The 14,041-nt window shown below is 41.2% G+C and overlaps 1 protein-coding gene across 3 annotated transcripts in view; it reads left to right on the forward strand.

Moving 5' to 3' along the window:
• The window catches only part of LOC124060660 (voltage-dependent R-type calcium channel subunit alpha-1E), a 91,634-nt gene that overhangs the window by 49,902 nt on the left and 27,691 nt on the right, over nt 1-14,041 (forward strand). For all 3 annotated transcript variants that reach the window (XM_046391887.1, XM_046391888.1, XM_046391889.1), the window contains exons 6-11: nt 5,300-5,403; nt 5,944-6,102; nt 7,651-7,841; nt 11,739-11,842; nt 13,181-13,296; nt 13,540-13,593. In XM_046391887.1, the coding sequence (XP_046247843.1) occupies nt 5,300-5,403; nt 5,944-6,102; nt 7,651-7,841; nt 11,739-11,842; nt 13,181-13,296; nt 13,540-13,593 (728 nt within the window). The remainder of the gene's footprint in view (nt 1-5,299; nt 5,404-5,943; nt 6,103-7,650; nt 7,842-11,738; nt 11,843-13,180; nt 13,297-13,539; nt 13,594-14,041) is intronic.

The raw sequence follows: 14,041 nt of genomic DNA on the forward strand, positions 1-14,041 counted from the left end.
TACACACACAAACACACACACACACACACCACCCACTAAACTGTGGGCCACCACAGCAGTTCTATTAATTCATCATCCGTGCAGAATCACGGGTCTTCATAAGGTGGGAACATGTGGTCTTTTTGAAAATCCTGACTGTTCCCTTGAGGTCAGATTGAAATGTACAGTAGTGTAGGTGCAAAACTTTGTCCACACTCTGTGTGGAAAGGGCACCTGCTTGACTAAACAAACTTTACTAGTGCTCAAAACTAAAATTTTGTCTCTAAATCAACTCAGAATGTTTTATTTCAGGTAAAAACTATTGATGGGCACACACAGTTGTTAAGTACCGTACTATTCCTACCCCAGGGCCAAAATGCCTGTAAATGCAACAACTGAGCCACTGGTGGTTATTTGTGTGAGACTGTGTGCCAGCACATTCTGGGAAATAGCAGTGATTTATAATCAAAAAAGTAACTGAATACAGCCTGAAGCATTTTAAGATATTGGCAACATGATGGACAGTAAATGAATATATGAAGAAAGTCGGTGTGTAACAAATTTAAAATGATGTTGTAAAAACCCTGGGTGGAACGTTGACGCCTGAGGATGGAAAAGGAAAATCTGCATCTACTCCTACATGCGTGCTTCACAAATTCATTCTTTCATAATACTACACCACAGTACCATAAAATACAATACAATAAAAAGCAAGGCAAGTTGATAAAACAGAAACCCAATTTTCTAAGAACTGTATATAATATCTATTTGTATCACCAAGTACCTTCTGCAGAAATCCTCCTGCTCATCTGAAGGCCCACAACTCAACAGAATAGATCATAAATCACAGCAGATATTTTTACATGTCATTACAGGAAAGGCTGATAACACCGATAATGGCAGGATTTCCTTTAAATAAGCCAGTTCCAGGGCCCTAAAATTGTGCATGCTGGATTTGAGGACACTTAAAGGCCCTGCACATCCACACAGGTGTGTACCATGACCGTGAGGGGGCTTTAATGGAAACAAACCATCATTGAAAACCATCATTAATGTTATGAGAAACACCTGTGATTTTCAAGCTGTGTTAAATTAAAATGTCTGCAGTGAGTATAAATAGGCTTAAGTGCATGTCATTTGCACCTATGCTAGTACTTCATTCATTCACAAATCAGTGATCCTCTTCTTGGCTTGTGAACCACCTCTCTCTTTATAACAAGCTGCATTTTCACAGCAAGGTATTTGGACTAAAGACATGTCTGGTGTGGAATAACTTGACAGGCCCACACAGAACCCTGACCTTAACCCCCCTGAACACCTTTGGGATGAACTGGGACAGAGACTGCGAGCCAGACCTTTTCGTTCAACATCAGTGCCAGACCTCACTAATGCTTTACTGCATGAATGGGCAAAAATTCCCACAGTAACACAAAATCTTGTGGAAAGAATTGCAGAAGAGTGGAAGCTGTTATAGCTGCAAATCTCTCTGTGTATTTAGAATGTGATGTCTTTAAAGTCCCTGTGGGTGTAATGGTCAGGTGTCCCAGTACTTTTGTCCACATGGTGTAAATGTTGTTTCACAAGATGGAAGTGAAGCTTAGAGAACAATTTTAAAAGAAGACATTTTGCTTTCAGAAATACGGTTTTGTGATATGCAAAAAAATTATCCTGCAAGCCCCTGAGCTGAGAATTGGTTGGTGTGAGGATCACATGCTGTGCAATTAACATCATTACAATAGTCAGGTACGCTCCTATCATATCAGTTAGCAGCTTGACAGAGACACGGAGTCACAACGTTATCAGTATCACGGCATGACGGTTGTCACAACAGATTTGTCACGCAGCAGAGAGCTGTCAGTTCTGCTGGGTATGTCACAGTTACTCACTTATCATGGCTGACAACTCTGACCAGGGCACCAGCTCAGTTCACCACAGTGCGTTTCTCACATAACTGCAGCAGACACGTGCAGGGTGAACAAAGATATTTTTCCCTGTGACAGCTCCCGGTGACTAAAAGTAACACAGAGAGAGACACAAGGCACCTGTCAGATGTGAGCTCTCTCTGGCGTGTGTTTAAAAACTGACCACTGGGCTTTAGCCAGTCCAACCCCGAAGAGCCCCACATCCCGGTAATCCAAAATGTCATTGACTGTCTGGTTTAGTTGAAAGAGGTAAAAAATACACTATTCAAAATTAGAAGAAGAACGATAACTGAACAGAACAAGCACTTCTACTGCACATGTGAATCATAAAATAGACCAAACCTAATACAGACAATAAACAGGTAAATGAATAGTCCTCCATGAGGGAGAAGGTGAACTACAGGGAGGAAACAAACTGTCTGCCAAATATTTTACTTGTGCCAGATCAGCCATGTGTTGTGCTTCCTTTGGCTGATTTATATCTGCCAGTTTCTGTGGCCAACCTTCACCTTCCTCATCTCTGTCATATGTGCCAATGTCCAGACGGCAGTAGTGTCTGTCATGATGATGACTGCAGAGCACTGTGATGGGACAAACTCTCTGTGTACATGAACTGGTCGTTTCTCTTCTTTGATAGCGAATGTCCTGTTCAGACTATAACAGCCTACAAGAGGCTTGTTTGGCCAAGAAGTCAATAAAAAAACAATCAAACAGGAGGAAGGAAGTAAACACTTTTATTTATTCTTGTGTGAGAAGTGAGAAGCACAAACTGAAAGAGGGGAGAGGAGAGAGCGCAGAGAGGCTGGCCTCTCACACTGTTGATTGGCAATCACACCAGACAAGGTCTATCTGAGAAGGGAAGGAGAAATTCAGCAAGCTGGCAGCTCCCACTGTAAGTCAGCTTGCGTCCTAATAATACATGGCGTGATGGAGTCTAAAATGCTGTTTGTTATGTGTTTTATTTCTTTTAACTTTTGTATTTTAGACAACTGACGAACAGACAGCTAAACACTATATTGTTTAGCTGTCTGTTTACTGTTTACTATAATATGAATTTGTCAGCCTCTTCAGCACCATATGCGGCTCTTAACAGCTACTCTCGGGCCTCACTGTAAGTTAATGCACAACACACGTACTAAAACAGCAGCAAAAAGTGGCAGTTTTCTTATGAAGGTGCCTCCTGTGTGGAGAATATCTGTGCGTCTAGCCAATCAAAACAGATTATTTCTGATCTTTATTGGCAGGCTTTACCAGTAGCTGCCACTGTTATATTAGTGTGACAGTGATGCCGACCTCCAGACAGCATCCTAGGACACAGACACAAACAATCCACAGACTGGGAGCCAGCAGCAAACTTTACCTTCATAGCTCTATTGTCCCTTTCTCATCTGCAAGCATGAACACATAATATTTTGGCTTGCAGCTGGGCTTAAACAAAGAACACATTTTAAAAATGCAACGCGTTTCATTTGGCCATCTGTCAGTGGTATCATATCCCCTTTATTCCCTCTCGTCTCCTCTAGTTGATCTCCAGGCAAAGACAGGAAACACCAGATAAGTGTTGGAGAGTGAGAAAGGAAGTCTAAACACAAGCTAACAAGCCACTCTGTTGTTTACCATTGTTTCCATTGCTCACTCATTCATAGATTTTCAGATTTTTCATTTGTTATAATGGTTGATTAACAATGAGGAACGACTGCTCCCATGATCCCACACTGCCTCATGACATCATCAGTCCACGCCTTTCGTTATTGTTTTGACTGAGAGAGGCGGAAATTAGATCTGTATGTTTAAGAGCATCCCCGTCTTCAAAAAAAAGAAAAAAGAAAACCACTCAAACAGTCATCAGTGTGTAAACGGGGCCCAGGACATCCACTGACTAACAGAGGGCTAAATGAGGAAGCCATTTTTAGGCCCTCTACATCCCGGTCTCCATAACAACTAAAGAGCAGCCAGGACTGACTAATGGTCTGAGGAAAGATTGAGAGATGGAGGAAGTGGGGGATGAAATGACAGAGGTGGCAGAAGGCAGCAGAGGGGGTGATTGGATTAAAAGGAGGGAGGGAGAAAAGTACTGGAAGCAGGAATAAATAAAATGTTGGGAGACTCAGGTGAAAAAAAGGGGAGAAAATCCAAAGCCAAACTGTTTGAGGTGTGAAACTCATGAGGATAATTCTGTTTCTATATTTGTGTGGTGAGCTATTTTAATCCCCCCCCCCCCACCCCTTAATTAAATCAGATGACGCTCTCTGTCTCCTAACAGTAGATTGGATGAATTCTCACCACTGTATCACAGGAATGTAACTGGCTCTGTGTTGCTGTTTCTCCTGCAGTTTGAGGATCAAGTATGCTATCATCTCTGAGCGAATTACCGCACATAAAGATTATTAATTTACCTCACAATGACCTTTCTTGTTTTGCATGTTTCTGCCTTCATATTTGGCTTCTTAAAATGATGATGAGTATAATTGTGAGTATAATTATTTAGGAATCTCAAGGCCGGAGCAGTGTGCATTCAGTGTGCATTCAGTGTAAGTTTAAGTTTTAGACTTGGAGGAGACATTTCCGAAATAAACAATTCCTCAACTCCCCTTTCTCTGTTTTCCTTTTGTTTTTACCCAACTTCTCCATCCATCTCTGTCTGTACTCAGCAGACATCCAGGTGAGAGGGGAATAAATGTGTGCTCAGGTCAGTGGCAAAAGGAAAAACAGAGGAGTCAGAGGTGCAAGTATAATTGGGAAGGAGGTTGAAAACGAAGAGGGAGAAGAGAGGAGGGAGGTTTAGGGAAGCAGGAGGGCAGACTAATGAGGACTGAAGGCCACAGAGGTGTATTTAGCAGGCAGGGGGAGTCTAGCAGGCAAAGCAAGACAAACAAAGTAAAAATGGAAGTTTTCGCGGAAACTGGCTCTGTGTAACAGATAAGAGGTTGATGTGATTGATGTGTGTGTGTGTGTGTGTGTGTTTTTGTCCACATGTTTGTCCGTGAGCTTCATGACTCTCCAACCTAAGGGTGTCCTGCCTTCCCCTGATGGAGCCGCTTTCTTTGTTCTCCTCCTAAATAGCAGTTGTCACAGCCATCCTCCCACACACAGGGAAACAGCCAAAAGCCCCTAAAAGCATCCCTGTTGTTTTCTCTGTTTTTCTTTTTTTTTTCCCTCTGCCTGCTGGAGATCCTCTTGTCCTCACCATCCATATCTAAGTACTGCAGCCATCCTCCAACACTGACATCCATGTTTATGTGTGTGTATGTGTGTGTGTGTGCTTCCCCTTTTTGACACAGCTTAGAAAGCGTGAAAATTGTAGCATTCATGTGCATCTGCAAGACAGTGACAATTCTGCTCTGTGCCTTCTGTTTGTGTGGGTTTGTGTATACACATTTGTTTGTTCATCTCCGTAGGATCCTGGCTGCGGCAGGAGCACACATGAACATCTCAGTGGACTTGAGGACCCTGAGGGCGGTGCGAGTGCTCCGACCCCTCAAACTGGTCTCAGGCATCCCCAGTGAGTACCGCATGTGATCAGTATCTTTTTACCACAATACTGACTAGCTCACTTACACTATAAAGAGCTCCAGGATCGAGTCAGCCAAACCCAAAAAACATTGAGCCTCCATCCTAATGTATACACAAATGTGAAAGAATGTATTGTCACTTAAAACGATTTCTAATTTCAGAAACAGTTTCAAGACAATGAAACATGCTTTGAAAATGTACTTTTGTTTGGTCCATTCAGAACAGTCATTAGAATAGTATAAATAAATGTTAAATCGGAAAACTGAGATCACAAGAAGCCAATATTCACATGTGAGAAGCTGGAGCCACTGTTGTTTGACTGAATGACTAATTAATATCTAAATACCTACTGATTTTTTTTTCAATCAACTGATCAGTTAATCCATTAATTATTTCAGCTTTATCTTTAAAAAAAAGTCTCGTTTTTTCAGTTGTTGTGAAGTAAAGTTGAAATGTTATATTTTATGACAAATTTACAGAGTTGTGTTTTCACTTGAACTGTCTTGGTCACTGTGATCCCTACTTCCAGGTCTGCAGATAGTCCTGAAGTCTATCATGAAGGCCATGGTTCCCCTGCTGCAGATTGGCCTGCTGCTCTTTTTTGCAATCCTCATGTTTGCCATCATTGGTCTGGAGTTTTACAGCGGCAAGCTGAACAAGAACTGCATACCACATCCTGGAATACTGGGTACAGACATGCTCATTGCATGTGTACACACTGCTTATTATAATCAGTATGTGCATATCCAGATGCCTATCAGAGCAGGATGTGAACACTATTCATAAGAAAATCACTCATATTGATACTACCTTAAAGTCTTTGTTCTTTACTTCAAAGAACTTAGTTATGTTATCCTTTTTAATTGTGTCTTACTGTCCTATCACTGTCTTATTTCTTTTTAATATAGTAGTCATTCATCAGTTTTAATTGATGTATCTCACCTCCCCATCATTTTCTTTTTCTTTTGAAATGTGATCAACTTCCCAGCTTCCCTGAGTAGAGCTCAGGTTGTATTTCCCCAATTTTCTTCCCTAAAACTCTCTTACCAGGGACTTTCCAGGAGGATACACACTGACCTTCACACAACCTCGTCTCCGACACTGTTTTCTCTCTCAGCTTCAGTGTCTTACAAAAAAAATTATTTAGTGATTTACTGACGTTATTTGATCGTTTCACATTGCTTTTATGTGATTATGATTACACCTTCTTGAGAAACATACACAAGTGTTTGTCCCAGATACAGGAAGTCAAATAGATGTGAGTGTAGAAGTGTGTGACTTAGTCTGAGTCTGATTTAGTATCCATACTAAATCAGTGTTCTTGTTCACATGCACACACAGACAATACACATGCGATGATTTATACTCTATTTGTAGCTAATAGTGACATCCTGTGATTACTGTTATTCAGATATTTATTCATCTGAAGTCAAGATCTAATTTGAAATGCGTTACAAAACAGGAAATTGTCCCAACACGTCTGTCACACACTGATGGCATGGATGAAACAAAAGAGAGCAATTTGTAGAAAGGGCCCAAAATGGTTGTGAATAATTCATAAATGTGAACAGATAAAAGACTATTTTTGACTGTAAACTGCGTCATAAAGCAAAGCACAGTGTTGGGACTGAACCCGTTCGGTTGCTTTGGCTCTCGTGTGTCTAATGCTTGTGTGTTGATGTGTGTTGTGTACATAGCTCTTTAGGCTGCAGCTTTGTGGTCATAATCACAAATGCATACGCACGTACGACCCACGGCATGTCAGGCTGCACCTGGAGTCCTGATCAAACCAAACTGGTCGTGTTGTCCGGCATAATTAAAACCCACAATTTAGTGCACTACAACGGCTCATTTTACATTCACAGCTGTCATTATTATCCAAGCTGAATGGACAGTTAGATAACACAGGCAGACTGAAGTGAGTGTTTTCTGTCACCGTTACTGCTCAGACAGACACTGCAACAGGGCACCGTTGCTCACTGGGTACCCAAGACCTGTAGATATTCAGTTTGAACATGTGTACATTAAAGTGTTACGTGCATGATAGCTTTCAAATTTCAGTGATTAACTTGTTGATGCCAGGATAAATTCAGTGAATTGAAAAGGTCTGCTGTCTTGTTGGGAGGTTTCATGTTATATAAGACATGTAACTAATTTCTGCTTTTTTCTCTCTCTTTCTCACACTCTCACTCTCTCTCTCTCTTTCTCTGTGTCTGTTTTCTCCCCATATGGTCAGAGAACGAGACAGTGGACTCCTCCGAGCTGGAGTTCCCGTGTGGCGTGCGTCAGTGTCCGGCCAGCTATAACTGCAGCGATACAGGGACTGCCCCAAATGACGGCATCACTCAGTTTGACAACATCCTGTTTGCTGTTCTCACTGTCTTCCAGTGTATCACCATGGAGGGATGGACAACTGTTCTCTACAATGTAAGACAGCTCTCTCTCTCTCTCTCTCTCACACACACACACACACACACGCCACTCATAATATATTTTCTGGATTGCTGCAAAATGTTGAGATGCCACAGTTTTTTGTCACATTTTAGACTTCATTAAGCCTAATGAACAGAAGCGGCAGCACACTGATGGCTGTTGAGTGGAGGTCTGCAACCCCTGCATCCTCCTCACTAACACTGCCTGTGGATGGAGAGCATGGGGGAGGGCGAAGGGTTGCCATGTTGTGATTTTAGTGTTGACTCCTGTTTTGTTCTCTAAAAGTGGGTGAGATCTTTCCTTTACTCACTCCTTGTCCCTTTCCAGTTTATCACTTACATTGCATCATATTATTTTCTACATGTATTCACATGTGCTTCACTCATAATCTCTGGTTTGTTGGTGTTTGTGCATCGTACTGCAGTTTACGTGAACACGTATGCTTAAGCTAAAGCAAACACAACCATAAGTTAGCTCCAGCTACTTTTATTATGTTTCCAACTTTGAATATTTTTCACTTGTTTGTTCTTTTGTTCAGACTCACCATGCAGGAGTGTTGTTTAGGAGAGGCTCATAGAGCATGTCTTGATATTCATGGTGTTGGCCATGCTGGCATCAGTGGGCTAAACAAATGGAGGGTTTTCTCTTCAATAGGACTGTTTAGTTTTGTTTATGTGAACAATTTACCAAAGGAGTGTGTTGGGATTACTTACCTTTAAGAAGTCAGTGAGTAACATCATGAGCTTGTAAATCAGTCTTGCAATGTTATATGGTATCCTTTTACCACGTATGTTGACCTTCGTTGCTTGTTTTTGCTGCTCAGGAGAGAGGAGAGCTGGTGCTCTGTCATTAAAGCGTGCCTTTACTTCAAGCTGAAAACTTAATTTTGGAGTTATTTTGCATGGTTTTTTTTGGGGGGGGGGGTTGCCTGAGCTGCATGCATAATGGAGAGCACTGTAAATACATTTTCACCTTTTGAAAGTCAAGATGCTGCAGAGTCTGTCCACCAGCCACCTTCCTTGACATCAGAGCCAGACTACTCTATGCTTACCATTTTTATTCCATCTATCCTTCAAGAAGTGCAAACTGTTGCACCTTGCTGCAAGACTGGAATAGAGATTAGAGTCCCTGCTCTCTAGTTAAGAAACATGGCACACTTCAAAATCTCTTGGAAAAGTAATCTAGGATTAATAATCTTCTCAGCAGTGATTGTTCAAAGATTGATTCAGAATAAGAGCGAGCTGAGTCAGATGTGTTGTTGCTCGACGGGACTGACTGGATGGACAGATTGACAAGTCAATGAAACCAGACATTTTTGTGCTCCTAAAATGACTCCTAAAAAGACCTTTCCTCCTCTACCCACCATACCTTTCAGAGAAATATTTTCAAACCCCCAAAAATCTGAAAAGAAAACTGCTATATATCATATCACACTACATCTCATCGAGAGTCGTGTTGAAATAATGAGTGCTGAAATTGTAAACGACGTCATTCTCTGCTGCAGAGTGGCTGTCAGATGGGGATGAGATGCTGCACTGTGTTTCATAAGCGTCTGTGTCGGAGTGAAAGGAGCAGGCAGCCACACAGGCAGTATGCAGACAGAAAGGCAAGCAGTGGCAGGCAGTGGCACCATTTGCTAATCTGATATATCTGTTGCCTGCATGACCGTCCAGCAAATCAAGTCCAATCATATTATCACTCACACAGTATAAAAACTTGCTCATAAAAAAAAGAGGAATCAAGAGTATCATATTGCAAATGTCATTCTGCTCCTGTGGGCCTGGACACATTTCAAAACTGCAACGTCTCAGTATGCATATTTAATTGTAAAATACAGATGTCTGGTGCAGTGGTGCATTCAGAGGAACTGTTCTCTCTGCAGCCTGACATTTTTCAGTGTTTCAGGGTCAATTTTGGTTAGATGTTCAAATACACTATTCCAGTTCCAAGGTGTACTACAGAGATTTTGGTGAAATTTAATCAAAAGAAGATTTGATCTGTGGAAAAAAAGAAAAAAGAACAGTTGCAACTCTCTTCAGAGCCATAAACAGCAATTGAAAAAAAAAACTCCTCTAAGTGTGAGCTTTTGATGTAACAACAACAGGGAAACAGTTGCAAGTTTTACAGCTAGAAGGTCAAAGTGGTAGACTTCTAGACTGCTAGTCTTTAGATCAAAAGATTTACATTACAGCCAGTTTGAATTCAAAGAAAGGAATGAAAGATTGTAAGTCATTATTGTATGAGACAGGATTTTCACAGACTATCTCAGAATCGAAAGTACAGACACATTTGTAGACATTACAGCTGCAATTTCATTTTTTTAAGGTAGTTTGTTTTGTTTTTCTTTCTTTCACTTTAGATTATGTCAGTGAAGCAACAACCGTATGCACTCATTCACACAGACTTCTGTGGGTAGAGTTTGTGGTCAGCTGCCTGCTCGTTCAGGTTTCATTGAGATAGATGAAGGCAGATGATTTGCCCGAGTGATTGTATTATGTCGTATAAAGTGATGCTGAATGAGCCTCACTGATGGACAACGAGGGAGGGAGGAAACAGAGGGCCACTGAAAAGAGAGACTGCTGACCATACAGTCCATGCAGACATACAGACATCAACTGTCCACTCTCCATGACTGCCTGGCCAACATAAAAATTGGATGTCACTAACCTCTCTCTACCTAAATCGTGACAAAACAGATATACTTGTAATTGGACCGGACAATTTTGCCACCGCTGTAGATCCATTTGTTGGACCACTTCAACATCACATCAAACCTACTGCTAAAAACTTCGGTATTCTCATTGATCTTTCTTTCGACCTTCATGTCACTAAGCTTGTGCAGTCCCGTTTTATTCAATTAAGAAATATTGCCAAAATCAGAAACTTTGTGTCGTCAGCAGGTCTCAGTCAAAATGCAGTTGCCAGGCAATTAATATGAAGCCAACAAGAAGAGTCGCAGGTCCCACATCACCCCTGTTCTTGCATCTCTCCACTGGTCTCCAGTAGAATTTAGAATTAATTACAAAATCCTATTGATCATGTTTAAGGCTCTACATAACCTCGCCACCTTGCTCTCTTACTTCATCAAATCTCTGCCTTTTATCCATTCCCCGTTCCAGTTTCAAGACAAAAGGTGATCTTGCCTTTGCCGTGCTAGTCCCAACTCTCTGGAACACAATGACCCCTTACGTTAGGTCTGCTGACTCTGTGAACAGTTTAAAGAAGGTTTTAAAAACCTACCTGAACAGAAAAGCTTTTTATAAAGCTCCATTCCAAAGATAGTGTTTGGCTCATTTTAAACGAACGCCATTTTATTGGTTTATTTGCTGTTTTGATGTACTTATTCTTCTATGTATCCTACTTTGTTTTTTGTAATATACGGTTTTCCGAGTTTTTATTGTGTGAAGCACCGAGTGCCATATAAAGAAAGATTTACTTACTTACCCACTTACTCACTTCCAGACTTAGTGTAATGATACAGTCAGTTTAATCAGCACAGAGATACACACCTATGTGCCCAGTCACTGTGCTGAAGAAGCACAGTGACTGGATATGTTCACACCTAAATGCACATTAAAAACATGTCATCAGGTAACTTTCTCAGGCCCAGGTGCTGTAAAGTAAAATGGAGATGCAATACTCTGTTTCTATATTGGCTTCATACAGTATACAGAATACCTCCACTCTCCTCCACATTCTTTGTACGCGGCCAGAGCAGATCAATAGGCGTGATGTCTCTGTTCGGAGCCCCGCCTGGACTCCGACAGAAGCCCTCAGCAGCCACCCAAACACCTACACTTGTGTATTTCTGTCTTGTATCCCGATGGCAACATGAGTCTGCTCCAGCTTGACTTGATTTTACTGAATTTAGAATTTATTTTGATGTTTCAGACCGACGATGCCTTGGGCCCCAGCTGGAACTGGCTCTACTTCATCCCTCTCATCATTATTGGCTCTTTCTTTGTCCTGAACCTGGTGCTGGGAGTCCTCTCTGGGTGGGTTTACATTTCAGTTCAAGTTCACTTTAAAGGAGATGTATGGAACTTTCCTATCGTCAAATTACAATATTTTAATTTTAATTGACTTTTTATGATGCTTGTCACCAATTATAAAATAAAACTTTCTAAACAAAAAATTTCTGTGAGGGTCAGGTATCTGTTTGCCAGACAGACTTAAACTGTTTTCAGCCTTTGTCCTGTTTGATTTGCAGGGTGCAAATGTGTGTTGAGTATCCTTAGTTTCCATTGCAACACATTGCATGGTGGTCAGTTGTACAGTGTAATGATGCATTTAGGTGGCGCTTTTCTTGTCATAAATTTGCTATAAAAGAAGGAAAAGAAGACATAAACGTATCTATTTGTTCTTATGAGCAGCCTGTCATTCTACATTCAACATGAAGGCAGATGAAAAGCATGTTAAACAGCTCCTGCTGTGCACTATTTTGTTTATTTATGACATGTTTATTAGTTTGATGGACTTGCATTGAAGCTCACAGTGTGTGAATTTTTGATGTTAGAAATTAGCAGCCTGAACATGTTATATATCACTACACAGGGTTTTAGAGCTAGCTGAAAGTTAAAGTATAGTTTATGGATGTGGTCTACATTACAAATTCACCATTTTGATGGCCATTTTATGGAAACATATTTGTGATGCATTTGCAATGTTTGGATTGTGCTGTTAACCTGTCATAGTGGAGAGGACTTTAAAGCTCTACCGGTGGGAATTTAGCTCCCTGTAGGTTGTACCAAGCCAGACTGGACTCAGGTGAATATGCTAGCAAAAGACAGCACACCCAATCATGAGATCAGGGGGTTGTAATAAAATTCTGTGTTGCAGAAACTGCTGCCAACTGAGGCCAGTTTTAAATCTATTATGCAGGTGACATCCTTCAAAGTACACAGTCCCTCAAATGGGCTATAGCCATACAGTCAGCTGTTTTGTTGTCCTGTTGATTAAGGACCTGGCCGGCTCAGCTGGAGGACAGACAGCACAGTGTAACTTGCTTTTTCACTCACTGCTTGAGTTGCTGTCAAACTACTTTCAAGCCAAACTGTGCTGTTTCAGTACATTGCATCAATTTCTATACAAGTTAATTAGTTTTGCAAAAAGGTTAATGGGGACAAATGTCATTACCCCCACAGTGAGAGAGGGGAGACACCCTCTTTGCCTTGTCTGTCCTTCTAAGAATGAACAAACAATCAGAAAACAGCAATAACTTCTTCCCCGGTGACTGTCTCCAAGAGGAATTATTTATCTGTGTGACTCTAAATCCCTGTACTCTCAAAGAGTAAATACATGATTCTGTGGTTTGGTTTGGTTTGGTTCTGCAGGGAATTTGCCAAGGAGAGGGAGAGGGTGGAAAACCGCAGGGCCTTCATGAAGCTGAGACGCCAACAGCAAATTGAGAGGGAGCTCAACGGCTACCGGGCCTGGATCGACAGAGCAGGTGGCTTTAGTCTCAGTCCCAGCTCAGAGAGACCAAGGATTTGGCTCTTGATGAGAAAAGAAAAATCAATATTTCACTTTGAGCTTTGAGTCTAATCCTGTCAACTGTAGAAAGAAGGACTATCTGATGTTTCCTTTCAGTTGTTTGTTTCACCACAAGATATAAATATAGTTGCAAAAAAATGCCAGTATATCAGCCATCATCTGCTGCTGCTCATTTTTAACTGTGGTTTTGGCTTTCCAGAGGAAGTGATGCTTGCTGAGGAGAATAAGAATGCGGGACCTTCTGCCCTTGATGGTAAGTCAGCAGAGATTTTTGTTTTTCCTGGTTTCATTGTACAAATTATCTTTCTGCTATCCTCACATTGCTTCTCTTTCTGTCTGAATCAGTTTAACACAGGCATGTGACTATCCTTGATGCACACATGCTGTATAAAGGCTTTTCAGGCGTAGGCTATGATTAAAGTTTGTCTGTATTTATGTGTGATTTTATTTTGACACACTCTTTTTCTAAAATACATGCCCAGCTAAATACAGCAACACCTTTTAAGCCTCAGCTATATTTAGCTTAGTGCTAATTCAGAAATGCTAATAGCTAATGCTAAATGCTAATGGTGAGCATGGTAAACACTATCCCTGCTTAACACTGCTTAATGTTGTGACCTTTGATCCTGCTGTTAGTCCTGTACTAAATTTTAGGAATGTCATTGTGGACGTGTTAGTATGCTGAAGCTAGCAGTTAGCCT

This window comes from Scatophagus argus, chromosome 6, assembly GCF_020382885.2.
Source record: "Scatophagus argus isolate fScaArg1 chromosome 6, fScaArg1.pri, whole genome shotgun sequence".
NCBI classification, from domain to species: domain Eukaryota; kingdom Metazoa; phylum Chordata; class Actinopteri; family Scatophagidae; genus Scatophagus; species Scatophagus argus.